This window comes from Haematobia irritans, chromosome 4 (genome assembly GCF_050003625.1).
Source record: "Haematobia irritans isolate KBUSLIRL chromosome 4, ASM5000362v1, whole genome shotgun sequence".
Taxonomy (NCBI): domain Eukaryota; kingdom Metazoa; phylum Arthropoda; class Insecta; order Diptera; family Muscidae; genus Haematobia; species Haematobia irritans.
In genome coordinates this window covers 31,116,765-31,131,989 of record NC_134400.1, presented here as the reverse complement: position 1 = coordinate 31,131,989, position 15,225 = coordinate 31,116,765, and the positions used below count along the sequence as shown (strand labels likewise).

The window sequence follows — 15,225 nt, the reverse complement described above, 5'->3', positions numbered from 1 at the left end:
CTCGCAATTTAAGTCCGATCGTCCTTAAATTTGGCATAGGGCCGTTTCTTGGGACAGAGACAATCGCTATTGGTTTTGGGAAAAATCGGTTCAGATTTATATATAGCTGCCATATATATTTATCCCCGATGTGGTCATAGTTAGCGTGTTTATCAACCGATTTTCTTGAAATATCGTACATCCAAATATTTTATGAATCTCAAAAATCTTGCAAAATATCAGCCAAATCGGTTCAGATTTAGATATAGCTCCCATATATATCTTTCGTCCGATTTAGACTCATATGACACCAGAGGCCAAAGTTTACTACCGATCATCGTGAAATTTTGCACAGAGGGTTGAATTGACATTCCACCAATGCTTGGTAAATTTGATTAAAATCGGTTCAAATTTAGATATAGCTCCCATATATATCTTTCGTACGATTTGAACTTATATGGCCACAAATGCCAGAGTTTTGCCGTGATTTGCTTCAAATTTTGCACAAGGGGTACGTTTAATAGTATGGTTAAGTGTATCAAATTTTGTTAAAATCGGTTCAGATTTAAATATAGCTCCCATATATATCTTTCGCCCGATTTGGACTTATATGGACTCACTAACCAGAGTTTTGCCCTGACTTACTTCAAATTTTGCACAAGCGGTACTTTTAACGATACTATTGTATGTGTCAAATATGGTCAAAATCGATTCAGATTTAGATATAGCTCCCATATATATCTTTCGTCCGATTTGAACTTATATGGCCTCAAAATCCAGGGTTTTGCCGTGATTTGCTTCAAATTTCGCACAAGGAGTACGTTTAGTAGTATAGGTAATTGTGGCAAATTTGATTGAAATCGGTTCAGATTTAGGTATGGCTCCCATATATATATCCCGTCCGATTTGCACTCATGTGACCAGGGTGGCCAAAGTTATACTCCCATTTACGTGAAATTTCGCATAGATAGCGGAATTATTATTCTAACTATGCATGTAAAATTTAGTCAAAATTGGTTCACATTGTATATAACTCCCATATATACGTACACCAGAGTTGGGGAAATATGGTAGACTGTTTCATATTTTAGACCCATTTCGAATGGGATTTTCCTCCAATTGACTGGATAGTTTCCTCAGAGAATACAAATATGGCCAAAATTCTCACACTTTACACAAAATTCTGTGATGATTTCCCCATATCTTAGCCATATCCTACACACTGCAATGCCATAATTTCCACAGAACGGATGAGCTTTCAGCAAGGCTCCAAGTCGGCCGACTAGACCAAATAATATATCACAACCCACACTTGACCACATATCTTGGCAAGATCTAACCAATATCCTTGTAAAATCGTCACTGCTGAGTAGCAAAAATTGAAAATATTACTCTAATTGTCCAATATCTCGAATACATATGTATCGCCTGAAAAATCATAAATCTCTTTTGTACAATTGCATTAAAATTTCTCTCGCTTCATATTTCCCATATTTATACCCTTCACCACTACTGTGGTACAGGGTATAATAAGTTTGTGCATTTGTATGTAACGCCAAGAAGGAAAAGTCTGAGACCCATCTTTTAGTATACCGATCGTCTTAGAATTAAATTCTGAGTCGATTTAGCGATGTCCGTCTGTCTGTCTGTCTGTCTGTCTGTCTGTCTGTCTGTCTGTCTGTCTGTCCGTCTGTCTGTCTGTTGATGTATTTTTGTGTGCAAAGTACAGCTCGCAATTTTAGTCCGATTGTCCTAAAATTTGGTAAAGGGTCCTGTTTTGGCTCAAAGACGATCCCTATTGATTTTGGAAAAAATCGGTTCAGATTTAGATATAGCTGCCATATATATTTTTCACCGATCTGGTCATAATTGGCGTGTATATCAACCGATCTTCCTCAAATTCCGTACATCCGAATATTTTACGAGTCTCGAAAAACTTGCAAAATATCAGCCAAATCGGTTCAGATTTAGATATAGCTCCCATATATAGCTTTCGCCCGATTTACACTCCTTTGTCCACAGAGGCCAATTTTTTGCTCCGATTTTGTTGAAATTTTGCACAGGGAGTAGAATTAGCATTGTAGCTATGCGTGCCAAATTTGCTTGAAATCGGTTCAGATTTGGATATATCTCCCATATATAGCTTTCGCCCGATTTACACTCATATGACCGTAGAGGCCAATTTTGAACTCCGATTTAGTTGAAATTTTACACAGGGAGTAGAATTAGCATTGTAGCTATGCGTGCCAAATTTGGTTGAAATCGGTTCAGATTTAGATATAGCTCCCATATATATGTTTTTCTGATTTTGACAAAAATGGTCAATATACCAACATTTCCCTTGTAAAATCGCCACTGCTTAGTCGAAGAGCTGTAAAAATGACTCTAATTTTCTTAATCTTCTATTACATATATATTGAGCGATAAATCATAAATAAATTTTTGCGAAGTTTCCTTAAAATTGCTTCAGATTTAAATGTTTCCCATATTTTTTTACTAACATTGTGTTCCACCCTTGTGCATTAGCCGACTTAAATTTTGAGTCTATAGATTTTGTAGAAGTCTATCAAATTCTGTCCAGATCGCGTGATATTTAAATGTATGTATTTGGGACAAACCTTTATATATAGCCCCCCAACACATTTGAGGGATGTGATATGGTATCGAAAATTTAGATCTACAGAGTGGTGCAGGGTATAATATAGTCGGCCCCGCCCGACTTTAGACTTTCCTTACTTGTTTTTACTAACATTGTGTTTCATCCCAGGGCGTTAGCCGATTTAAATTTTAATTCTAGAGTTTTTGTAGAAGTATACAAAAATTGTTTCCATTTAAAGTATTTGTATCTGGAAATGCAAACTTTTATATAGCTCCCCCCAAATTTTAAGTAGTTTAGATGATAACACAAATGTATGTCTACATAGTGGTGAAGGGTATAATATAGTCGGCTCCGCCCGACTTTAGACTTTACTTACTTGTTATACCCTCCACCATAGGATGGGGGTATATTCCGTTTGTAACACATCGAAATATTGCTCTAAGACCCCATAAAGTATATATATTCTGGGTCGTGGTGAAATTCTGAGTCGATTTGAGCATGTCCGTCCGTCCGTCCGTCCGTCTGTTGAAATCACGATAACTTCCGAACGAAACAAGCTATCGACTTAAAACTTGGCACAAGTAGTTGTTATTGATGTAGGTCGGACGGTATTGAAAATGGGCCATATCGGTCCACTTTTACGTATAACCCCCATATAAACGGACCCCCAAATTTGGCTTACGATTGCTCTAAGAGAAGCAAATTTCATCCGATCCGGCTGAAATTTGGTACATGGTGTTAGTATATGGTCTCTAATAACCATGGAAAAATTGGTCCATATCGGTCCACTTTTAAGTATAGCCCCCATATAAACAGACCCCCAAATTTGGCTTGCGGTTGCTCTAAAAGAAGCAAATTTCTTCCGATCAGGCTGAAATTTGGTACATGGTGTCAGTATATGGTATCTAACAACCATGCAAAAATTGGTCTATATGGGTCCACTTTTACGTATAGCCCCCATATAAACGGACCCCCAAATTTGGCTTACGATTGCTCTAAGAGAAGCAAATTTCATCCGAACCGGCTGAAATTTGGTACATGGTGTAAGTATATGGTCTCTAACAATCATGCAAAAATTGGTTCATATCAGTCCACTTTTACGTATAGCCCCCATAAAAACGGACCCCCAAATTTGGCTTGCGATTGCTCTAAGAGAAGCAAATTTCATCCGATCCGGCTGAAAGTTGGTACATGGTGTTAGTATATGGTCTCTAACAATCATGCAAAAATTGGTTCATATCAGTCCACTTTTACGTATAGCCCCCATAAAAACGGACCCCCAAATTTGGCTTGCGATTGCTCTAAGAGAAGCAAATTTCATCCTATCCGGCTGAAATTTGGTACATGGTGTTAGTATATGGTCTCTAACAACCATGCAAAAATTGGTCCATATCGGTCCATAATTATATATAGCCCCCATATAAACCGATCCCCAGATTTGACTTGCGGAGCCTCAAAGAGAGGCAAATTTCATCCGATACGGCTGAATTGTGGTACATGGTATTAGTATATGGTCTCTAACAACCTTGCAAAAATTGGTCCAAATCGGTCCATAATTATATATAGCCCCCATATAAACCGATCCCCACATTTGAACTCCGGAGCCTCTTAGAGGAGCAAAATTCATCCGATCCGGTTGAAATTTGGTACGTGGTGTAAATATATTGTCTCTAACAACCATGACAAAATTGGTCCATATCGGTCCATAATTATATATAGCCCCCACATAAACCGATTCCCAGATTTGGTTTGCGGATCCTCTAAGAGAAGCAAATTTCATCCGATCCGTCTGAAATTTGGTACATGGTATTAGTATATAGTCTCTAAGCACCATTCAAAAATTGGTCCATATCAGTCCATAATTTTATATGTAGCCCCTATATAAACCGATCCCCAGATTTGAACTTCAGAGCCACTTGTACGAGCAAAATTCATCCGATCCGGTTAAAATTTGCAACGTGGTGTTAATATATGGCCGCTAATAACTATGCCAAAATTGGTCCATATCGGTCTATAGTTATATATAGCCGATCCCCAATCACACAAAAAATGGTCCATATCGGTTCATAATAATGCTTGCCACTCGAGCAAAAATAATCTAGCAAAATTTTATTTCTATAGAAAATTTTGTCAACATATTATTTCTATGGAAAATTTTGTCGAAATTTTGTTCCTATAGAAAATTTTGTCAAATTTTATTTCTATAGAAAATTTTGGCAAAATTTTATTTCTGTAGAAAATGTTGTCAAAATTTTAAATCTTTTGAAAATTTTGTAAAAATTTTATTTCTATAGAATATTTTGTCAAAATGTTATTTCTATAGAAAATTTTGTTAAAATCGTATTTCTATAGATAATTTTGTCAAAATTTTACTTCTATAGAAAATGTTGTCAAAATTTTATTTTGTAAAAATGTTATTTCTATAGAAAATTTTGTCAAACTTAATTATATACGTATTTAATCGGTCATTTTAAGTTTAATATATACCACGTATGGACTACGTGGTTTACGGTATTAGGAAGTTTTAAGATACCTTGTCATCGGCAAAAGTTACCGCAACCCAAGTAATTCTATTGTGGATGACAGTCTTCAGTAGAAGTTTCTACGCAATCCATGGTGGAGGGTACATAAGCTTCGGCCTGGCCGAACTTACGGCCGTATATACTTGTTTTTAATATAGGATGGGCGGTGTACTAATTTTGTCATTCCGTTTGAAATAGAAATATTGGCTTCCGCCTACACGAACTTTCGGCAGTCTAGACCTGTAATACTAATATTTCCGATATTTACTTTTTTTTTGGAGAAAAATCGAATTTCAACATTTTCAAATATTAAAATCGTCGGAGAGTTCAATTTTTGATTCCTCAAAAAAAAACTATTATATCCCCTATTAGATATAACGAAAATGATTTGTTTAAAATTCTCACTCCCCTAATTAGATTTTAAGAAAAACCTTCTCTAATATGTTTTATTGATAAATGTTTTCTTTTCATTACAGATGATGTTTTGTTCTCACGACGTGGCAGAATGGGGCGAATAGTTAGTCCCCGTCATACTCTGCCACCGAATACCACGTGCACATACCATTTTCATGGTTATCCTGGCGACCTAATTTGGTTATCATTCACCAGCTACAATTTACAAATGCTGCAGCAAGTCATACACGATAACAATACATTGGGTCGGGTAAGTAGTCTGGGTATATGCTAAAATTCAGTTATTGTACTCTCACACATACACTATCCCAATCCCTCTCTCTCGCTCTCTCTCTCTCTCTTATTCTCTTTCGCTCTAATTCATTGTTTCTTAAACGTTAAACAATAAATAACGTAGATATATTGCGAATTTTCGTTTGTGTATGTGAACTAATGTTTTTGACAGTAAGGGCCTTTACTTAAGGGAATGAGATTATAGTCATGTGTGAATGTGGTTGTGTGTGTGTGTGTGCTTCGTAGATATATGGTCTAGATGCAGTGGTTAACCAAAATGAATGCCGTTTTTCATTGTGTTGATGCTCACATCCTGGCGCATTATTGAAATTTAAGATATAAACGGCATATGAGGAAACACAAGAAGAAGAACCTTTTGAAATGTTGTTTTTGTTATTTGTATACCATTCACCCTAGAATGGGGGGTATATTAACTTTGTCATTTCGTTTGTAAAGCATTGAAATATTGGTCTATGAACCAACGTTGCCAGAATTGTTTCACAAAAAACCGCTAGATTTGTCCAAAAAACTAGCCAAAAAAGCTAAAAAATGTTAAAAAATAGCTAGAAAAAAGCTAAATTTTTTTTGTATCAAAAGTCACATTTTTGATTGAAATTTAACAAACTTAAAGGCTTTATATCACCTAAAATGCATATTATTTTAATTGTATTCATTTTACTTCCATTTCTGTGAGACTGTAGGAAAATCTAAGTCATATTAGCTCTGTGTGCGTACTCGATACATTTTGATTACTGTCACAAATTTTTACTGGAATTCCTTCATTTATATTTCCTAGTAAAAACTTTTTTCCCGGTAAACGTGCAATTATCAGCTGGTTAATCATCAACAAGCCCAATGTCTCATAGAACTGCATTAGAAATATCAATATATTTCGTTTTAACTGAATTAATGATAAATTCGTGAACGTGTACACTTCTCCTAATATTATTAAGAGAATAAAACCCATTCTGTCTTGCAAGTTTATACTGAATAACTTTTATTGGAAAACTTCCCATACAAACCTATTGTTGTCCAATTTTCGTAAATGTAAATCCATTCGATTAATAAATAGCAGATTTGTTTTGATCCTATCACTACGATTTTTATACCCTTCACCACTACTGTGGTACAGGGTATAATAAGTTTGTGCATTTGTATGTAACGCCAATAAGGAGTAATCATAGACCAACCATTTAGTATACGGATCGGCTTAGAATTAAATTCTGAGTCGATTTAGCGATGTCCGTCTGTCTGTCTGTCTGTCTGTCCGTCTGTCTGTCTGTTGATGTATTTTTGTGTGCAAAGTACAGCTCGCAGTTTTAGTCCGATTGTCCTAAAATTTGGTATAGGGTCCTGTTTCGGCTCAAAGACGATCCCTATTGATTTTGGAAAAAATCGGTTCAGATTTAGATATAGCTGCCATATATATTTTTCACCGATTTGGTCATAATTGGCGTGTATATCAACCGATCTTCCTCAAATTCCGTACATCCGAATAGTTTATGAGTCTCGAAAAACTTGCAGAATATCAGCCAAATCGGTTCAGATTTAGATATAGCTCCCATATATAGCTTTCGCCCGATTTACACTCATTTGCCCACAGAGGCCAATTTTTTGCTCCGATTTAGTTGAAATTTTGCACAGGGAGTAGAATTAGCATTGTCGCTATGCGTGTCAAATTTGGTTGAAATCGGTTCAGATTTAGATATAGCTCCCATATATAGCTTTCGCCCGATTTACACTCAAATGACCACAGAGGCAAATTTTTTGCTCCGATTTAGTTGAAATTTTGCACAGGGAGTATAATTAGCATTGTAGCTATGTGTGCCAAATTTGGTTGAAATCGGATCAGATTTAGATATAGCTCCCATATATAGCTTTCGCCCGATTTACACTCAAATGACCACAGAGGCCAATTTTTTGCTCCGATTTAGTTGAAATTTTGCACAGGGAGTAGAATTAGCATTGTAGCTATGCGTGCCAAATTTGGTTGAAATCGGTTCAGATTTAGATATAGCTCCCATATATATGTTTTTCTGATTTCGACAAAAATGGTCAAAATACCAACATTTTCCTTGTAAAATCGCCACTGCTTAGTCGAAAATTTGTAAAAATGACTCTAATTTTCCTAAACTTCTAATACATATATATCGAGCGATAAATTATAAATAAACTTTTGCGAAGTTTCCTTAAAATTGCTTCAGATTTAAATGTTTCCCATATTTATACCCTGCGCCACACTGTTTTACTAACATTGTGTTGCACCCTAGTGCATTAGCCGACTTAAATTTTGAGTCTATAAATTTTGTAGAAGTCTATCAAATTCCGTCCAAATCGAGTGATATTTAAATGTATGTATTTGGGACAAACCTTTATATATAGCCCCCAACACATTTGACGGATGTGATATGGTATCGAAAATTTAGATCAACTATAATATAGTCGGCCCCGCCCGACTTTAGACTTTCCTTACATGTTTCTTCTTCAAATGGGGCCGTTTTGCCGCTATTTCGACCTTCAAACGCTCCAATAACGCCATATAATATTCACTGTTGATGGTTTTTCCTTTCTCAAGATAATCGATAAAAATTATTCCATGCGCATTCCAAAAAACAGAGACCATTACTTTGCCAGCGGACTTTTGAGTCTTTCCACGCTTCGGAGACGGTTCACCGGTCGCTGTCCACTCAGCCGACTGTCGATTGGACTCAGGAGTGTAGTGATGGAGTCATGTTTCATCCATTGTCACATATCGACGGAAAAACTCGGGTGTATTACGAGTTAACAGCTGCAAACACCGCTCAGAATCATCAACACATTGTTGTTTTTGGTCAAATGTGAGCTCGCGCGGCACCCATTTTGCACAGAGCTTCCGCATATCCAAATATTGCTGAATCATATGACCAATACGTTCCTTTGATATCTTTAAGGCCTCTGCTATCTCGATCAACTTCATTTTACGCTCATTCAAAATCATTTTGTGGATTTTTTTGATGTTTTCGTCGGTAACAACCTCTTTCGGGCGTTCACTGCGTTCACCGTCTTCCGTGCTCATTTCACCACGCTTGAATACCAATCAATTATTGTTGATTTCCATAGGGCAGAGTCCAAAAACTCATTATCAAGCCAAGTTTTTGTTTCCGCCGTAATTTTTCCCTTCAGAAAACAGTATTTTTATCAAAACACGAAATTCCTTGGTTTCCATTTTTTTATACCCTGCGCCACACTGTGGAACAGGGTATTATAAGTTAGTGCATATGTTTGTAACACCCAGAAGGAGACGAGATAGACACATGGTGTCTTCGGCAATAATGCTCAGGGTGGGTCCCTGAGTCGATATAACCATGTCCGTCTGTCCGTCTGTCCGTCCGTCTGTCTGTGAACACATTTTTGTGATCAAAGTCTAGGTCGCAATTTAAGTCCAATCGCCGTAAAATTTGGCACATGTTCCTAATTTAGGTCAGAATAGAACCCTATTGATTTTGGAAGAAATCGGTTCAGATTTAGATATAGCTCCCATATATATCTTTCCCCCGATATGCACTAATATTGACCCAGCAGCCAGAATTTTATACCGATTTGCTTGAAATTTTGTACAAACATAACACTTAGTCGTATAGTCAAGTGTGCAAAATTTGATTGAAATCGGTTCAGATTTAGATATAGCTCCCATATATATCTTTCGCCCGATATGGACTTATATGGCCCCAGAAGCCAGATTTTTGGCCGAATTTGGTTGAAATTTTGCACAGGGAGTAGATTTAGCATTGTAGCTATGCGTGCCAAATTTTGTTGAAATCGATTCAGATTTAGATATAGCTCCCATATATATCTTTCGCCCGATATGGACTAATATGGTCCTAAAAGCCAGAGTTTTGGCCCAATTTGGTTGAAATTTTGCACAGGGAGTAGATTTAGCATTGTAGCTATGCGTGCCAAATTTTGTTGAAATCGATTCAGATTTAGATATAGCTCCCATATATATCTTTCGCCCGATATGCACTTATATGGCACCAGAAGCCAGAGTTTTGGCCCAATTTGGTTGAAATTTTGCACTAGGAGTACAGATTTAGATATAGCTCCCATATATATGTTTTTCTGATTTTGAAAAAATGGTCAAAATACAAACATTTTCCTTGTTAAATCGCCACTGCTTAGTCGAAAAGTTGTAAAAATGATTCTAATTTTCCTAAACTTATAACACATATATATCGGGCGATAAATCATAAATAAACTTTTGCAAAGTTTCTTTAAAATTGCTGCAGATTTAAATGTTTCCCTATTTTTTATACCCACCACCATAGAATGGTGACGGGGGTATAATAAGTTTGTCATTCCGTTTGTAACACATCGACATATCGATTTCCGACTATATAAAGTATATATATTCTTGATCAGGGAGAAATTCTAAGACGATATAACGATGTCCGTCTGTCCGTCTGTCTGTCTGTCTGTCTGTCTGTCTGTTGTAATCACGCTACAGTCTTCAATAATGAAGCAATCGTGCTGAAATTTTGCACAAACTCGTCTTTTGTCTGCAGGCAGGTCAAGTTCGAAGATGGGCTATATCGGTCCAGGTTTTGATATAGTCCCCATATAAACCGACCTCCCGGGAAAGAAGGCGAGAAAAACTCTTGGGCTTATAGAAATCGTAGTTTTTATCCAATTTGCCTGAAATTGGAAATCTAGAGGTATTGTAGGACCACAAATACGTGTGCCAAAAATTGTGAGTATCGATCCATATTTTGGTATAGCCCCCATATGGACCGATCTCCCGATTTTATTTCTTGGGCTTATAGAAATCGTAGTTTTTATCCAATTTGCCTGAAATTTGAGATCTAGAGGTATTTTATGACCATAAAGAGGTGTGCCAAAAATGGTGAGTATCGGTCCATATTTTGGTATAGCCCCCATATAGACCGATCTCCCGATTTTACTTCTTGGGCTTATAGAAACCGCGGTTTTTATTCAATTTGCCTGAAATTTGAAATCTAGAGGTATTTTATGACCATAAAGAGGTGTGCCAAAAATGGTGAGTATCGATCCATATTTTGGTATAGCCCCCATATAGACCGATCTCCCGATTTTACTTCTTGGGCTTATAGAAACCGCAGTTTTTATTCAATTTATCTGAAATTGGAAATCTAGAGGTACTGTAAGACCACAAATGCGTGTGCTAAAAATTGTGAGTATCGATCCATATTTTGGCATAGCCCCCATATAGACCGATCTCCCGATTTTACTTCTTGGGCTTATAGAAATCGTAGTTTTTATCCAATTTGCCTGAAATTTGAAATCTAGAGGTATTTTATGACCATAAAGAGGTGTGCCAAAAATTGTGAGTATCGGTCCATATTTTGGTATAGCCCCCATATAGACCGATCTCCCGATTTGGGGTCTTGGGCTTATAGAAACCGTAATTTTTATCCAATTTGTCTGAAATTGGAAATCTAGACGTATTTTAGGACCATAAATAGGTGTGCCGAAAATGATGAGTATCGGTCCATATTTTGGTATAGCCCCCATATAGACCGATTTCCCGATTTTACTTTTTGGGCTTCTAAAATCCAAAGTTTTTATCCATTTTGCCTGAAATTGGAAATCTAGAGGTATTTTCGGGCCATAAAGAGGTGTGCCGAAAACGGTGAGTATCGGTCCATATTTTAGTATAGCCCCCATAAGAACGATTTCCAGATTTAACTCCTTGGGTTTCTAGAAACCATAGTTTTTATCTGATTTGCCTGAAATTGTAAATATTCTGGTATTTAAGGCTCACAAAAACGTGTATCGGATTAAGTTTTTATCGGTCCATTTGGTAATGCCTCCATAAAGACCGACTTCACTTCTTGAGGGTGTAGAAGGCCAACTGATCATGAAAATTGCTTGAAACTCAAAGTAAAATTTCCAAATTTTACTTCCCGAGTGAAAATCTACAGATTTAAGATTTCAAATCAAGACGTTATTTTATAATTTTCTTGCACACTTACAAGAGATGTTAATAATTCCTCTAAAACTCAAACAAAAATTGTTCTTATAAATCCAGAACCTGATATAGTCCTCATAGGTGAAATCTTTAAATTTATCTTCCGGAAGTGTCCTCAAGCCCTCCTTAAATTTCAAAGGAAACCCTAATATTTGGTTCATGGTGGTGGGTATTTAAGATTCGGCCCGGCCGAACTTACTGCTGTATATACTTGTTTTGAAGACGTTTAGCGGGGAAAAAATGTATTTAGCTTTTAGCTTTGTTTCATGACCCTTTTAGCTATTTTTGGCTTTTTTTATTTTCGACATGTTCCTATACACGGATGAAAAAGACTGTTTTTCATATGTTTGGCTATAAACATTATATGTTTGGAAAACAAATTTTTAAACACAATATTTGTGAGTGCAAGCATATAATGTTCATAAACTAGCATAACATGTTTGGGACATATATGTTAATATGTTAGAACATATTATGTTTGGGACATAAAATGTTTTTAAATATAATATGCTTGGATGCAAACATATATTAATTTAGAAATAGCCTATAAACATATATGTGTTTAGTAGCTTGGAGCGCTATTTAACAGGGAGCGATATTGAATTAAGTTCGTGGTTGTTGCTTGTTATTACAAAATTAACATTTTATTTTTCCTTGGGCAATTGATCAGCTACTTCTTTGATCCTTACAAACTGTGTGGTCCGCTGTTCGAATCCCCGTCCGGCAAAAGGTAAAATTAAAATAAAAAAAATCATAAAATTGAATAATTTCTTCTACAATGTTTGTATTACAGAAAAAGGTGCTAAGAACTAAAAAAATCTCGTGGAAGTGAGAAAGATGTGGGGGAATATACAATTGGGCAGAAACAAAATTTTGAGCATTCAGGTCGAAAATCTATGTTGTTAGCACCTATATTACCTGTTTATTTTCATAATTCATTATGATTGTAAATATATAAATAAATAAATAAAATTTTGAGCACAATATTGTTTGGGAGAATTTTTTTAAGCATATAATATTTTTGGGTGCAAAATGCTTCCAAACATATTATATATTCACATAATGACATATTGTTTTTTGGAAGACAACATTATTGAATTTGGATGCAAAAATACAAAATGTTTGGAACTTAGACTACCCAAACATATATTGTTTAGACCAATATGCTTTCAAACATATTATATATTGGAAGAGATCAAACATATAAATGTTTGGGCAATAGCCAAAAATGTATATGCTTGAAGCAAAATATGTTTGGGAGTATATGTTACAGAAGCGATTTTTTGTGAGCGTGTACTATTACCATACAAATTGCTTATATAAACTGTCAGTAAATTATTAGGAATAATAGCATTTGGCTCGTTTATCCTTTTTATGTTATTATAATACGGATTCTAAAGTTATTATGATATTACTAAATTAAAATAGTAGATGTGAATTGCTTTGTACACTGTCTGTAAACTGCTTTGTTCATGTCTTTAAAATACGGACGCGAATTTTGGTTATAATAGCATTTGTGAATTTCTCTTATATAAACTGTTTTCCTTGTCCATAAGCCGATAAAATTGTTTTGTCCTTATAGTTAAGTGATTCAACTTAAAAATGGGTATATTTTCATGAAAGAAGGCTAGGGTCAATTCTACAAAATTCTTAAAATTAATTAAATAGTCCTTAAATTTGTGGAGTTTTTGTATGTTGACCACAAACAAAAATAGCGTTCAAAAATAGAAGAGGTTTTTCATTTTATTTTGAAAACGTATACACAGAATAATTTCTACTTAAAGTCGAGTCGGAATTTGGAAATTTAAGTTGTCGTTAGCACGTTTTTAAAGCACTGTAATAGCTCATGAAGAAAAAGCTAAAAAAAAACGAATAAATTCAAATTTGACTCGGAATCAATACCAAAATCATTAGTGTACAAAATATTTGGAACCGAACATAGAAATAATTAAAGAAATAAAGTTTTGAATGTGGTATTATTTTTTTAACATAAAAAAAAATGCAATAAAAACCAGTAAGGAAAGTCTAAAGTCGGGCGGGGCCGACTATATTATACCCTGCACCACTTTGTAGATCTAAATTTTCGATACCATATCACATCCGTCAAATGTGTTGGGTGCTATATACAAGGATTTGTCCCAAATACATACATTTAAATATCATTCGATTTGGACAGAATTTGATAGACTTTTACAAAATCTATAGACTCAAAATTTAAGTTGGCTAATGCATTAGGGTGGAACACAATTTTAGTAAAAAGAAAGTCTAAAGTCGGGCGGTGCCGACTATATTATACCCTGCACCACTTTGTAGATCTAAATTTTCGATACCATATCACATCCGTCAAATGTGTTAGGGGGCTATATATAAAGATTTGTCCCAACTACATACATTTAAATATCACTCGATTTGGACAGAATTTGATAGACTTTTACAAAATCTATAGACTCAAAATTTAAGTTGGCTAATGCACTAGGGTGGAACACAATTTTAGTAAAAACAAGTATATACAGCAGTAAGTTCGGCCGGGCCGAATCTTAAATACCCACCACCATGAACCAAATATTAGGGTTTCCTTTGAAATTTCAGGAGGGCTTGAGGACACTTCCGGAAGATAAATTTAAAGATTTCACCTATGAGAACTATATCAGGTTCTGGATTTATAAGAACAATTTTTGTTTGAGTTTTAGAGGAATTATTAACATCTCTTGTAAGTGTGCAAGAAAATTATAAAATAACGTCTTGATTTGAAATCTTAAATCTGTAGATTTTCACTCGGGAAGTAAAATTTGGAAATTTTACTTTGAGTTTCAAGCAATTTTCATGATCAGTTGGCCTTCTACACCCTCAAGAAGTGAAGTCGGTCTTTATGGAGGCATTACCAAATGGACCGATAAAAACTTAATCCGATACACGTTTTTGTGAGCCTTAAATACCAGAATATTTACAATTTCAGGCAAATCAGATAAAAACTATGGTTTCTAGAAACCCAAGGAGTTAAATCTGGAAATCGTTCTTATGGGGGCTATACTAAAATATGGACCGATACTCACCGTTCTCGGCACACCTCTTTATGGCCCGAAAATACCTCTAGATTTCCAATTTCAGGCAAAATGGATAAAAACTTTGGATTTTAGAAGCCCAAAAAGTAAAATCGGGAAATCGGTCTATATGGGGGCTATACCAAAATATGGACCGATACTCATCATTTTCGGCACACCTATTTATGGTCCTAAAATACATCTAGATTTCCAATTTCAGGCAAATTGGATAAAAACTACGGTTTCTATAAGCCCAAGACCCCAAATCGGGAGGTCGGTTTATATGGGCACCATACCAAAACATGGACCGATGCTCACCATTTTTGGCACACCTCTTTACGGTTCTAAAGTACCTTTTGATTTCCAAATTCAGATAAATTGGATAAAAACTGCGGTTTCTATAAGCCCAAGAAG

The 15,225-nt window shown here is 35.6% G+C and overlaps 1 protein-coding gene across 1 annotated transcript in view; it reads left to right on the top strand.

Moving 5' to 3' along the window:
* The window catches only part of LOC142235345 (uncharacterized), a 617,569-nt gene that overhangs the window by 489,209 nt on the left and 113,135 nt on the right, over positions 1-15,225 (top strand). The window contains 1 exon segment of the mRNA XM_075306601.1: positions 5,577-5,764. Within this exon segment, the coding sequence (XP_075162716.1) occupies positions 5,577-5,764 (188 nt within the window).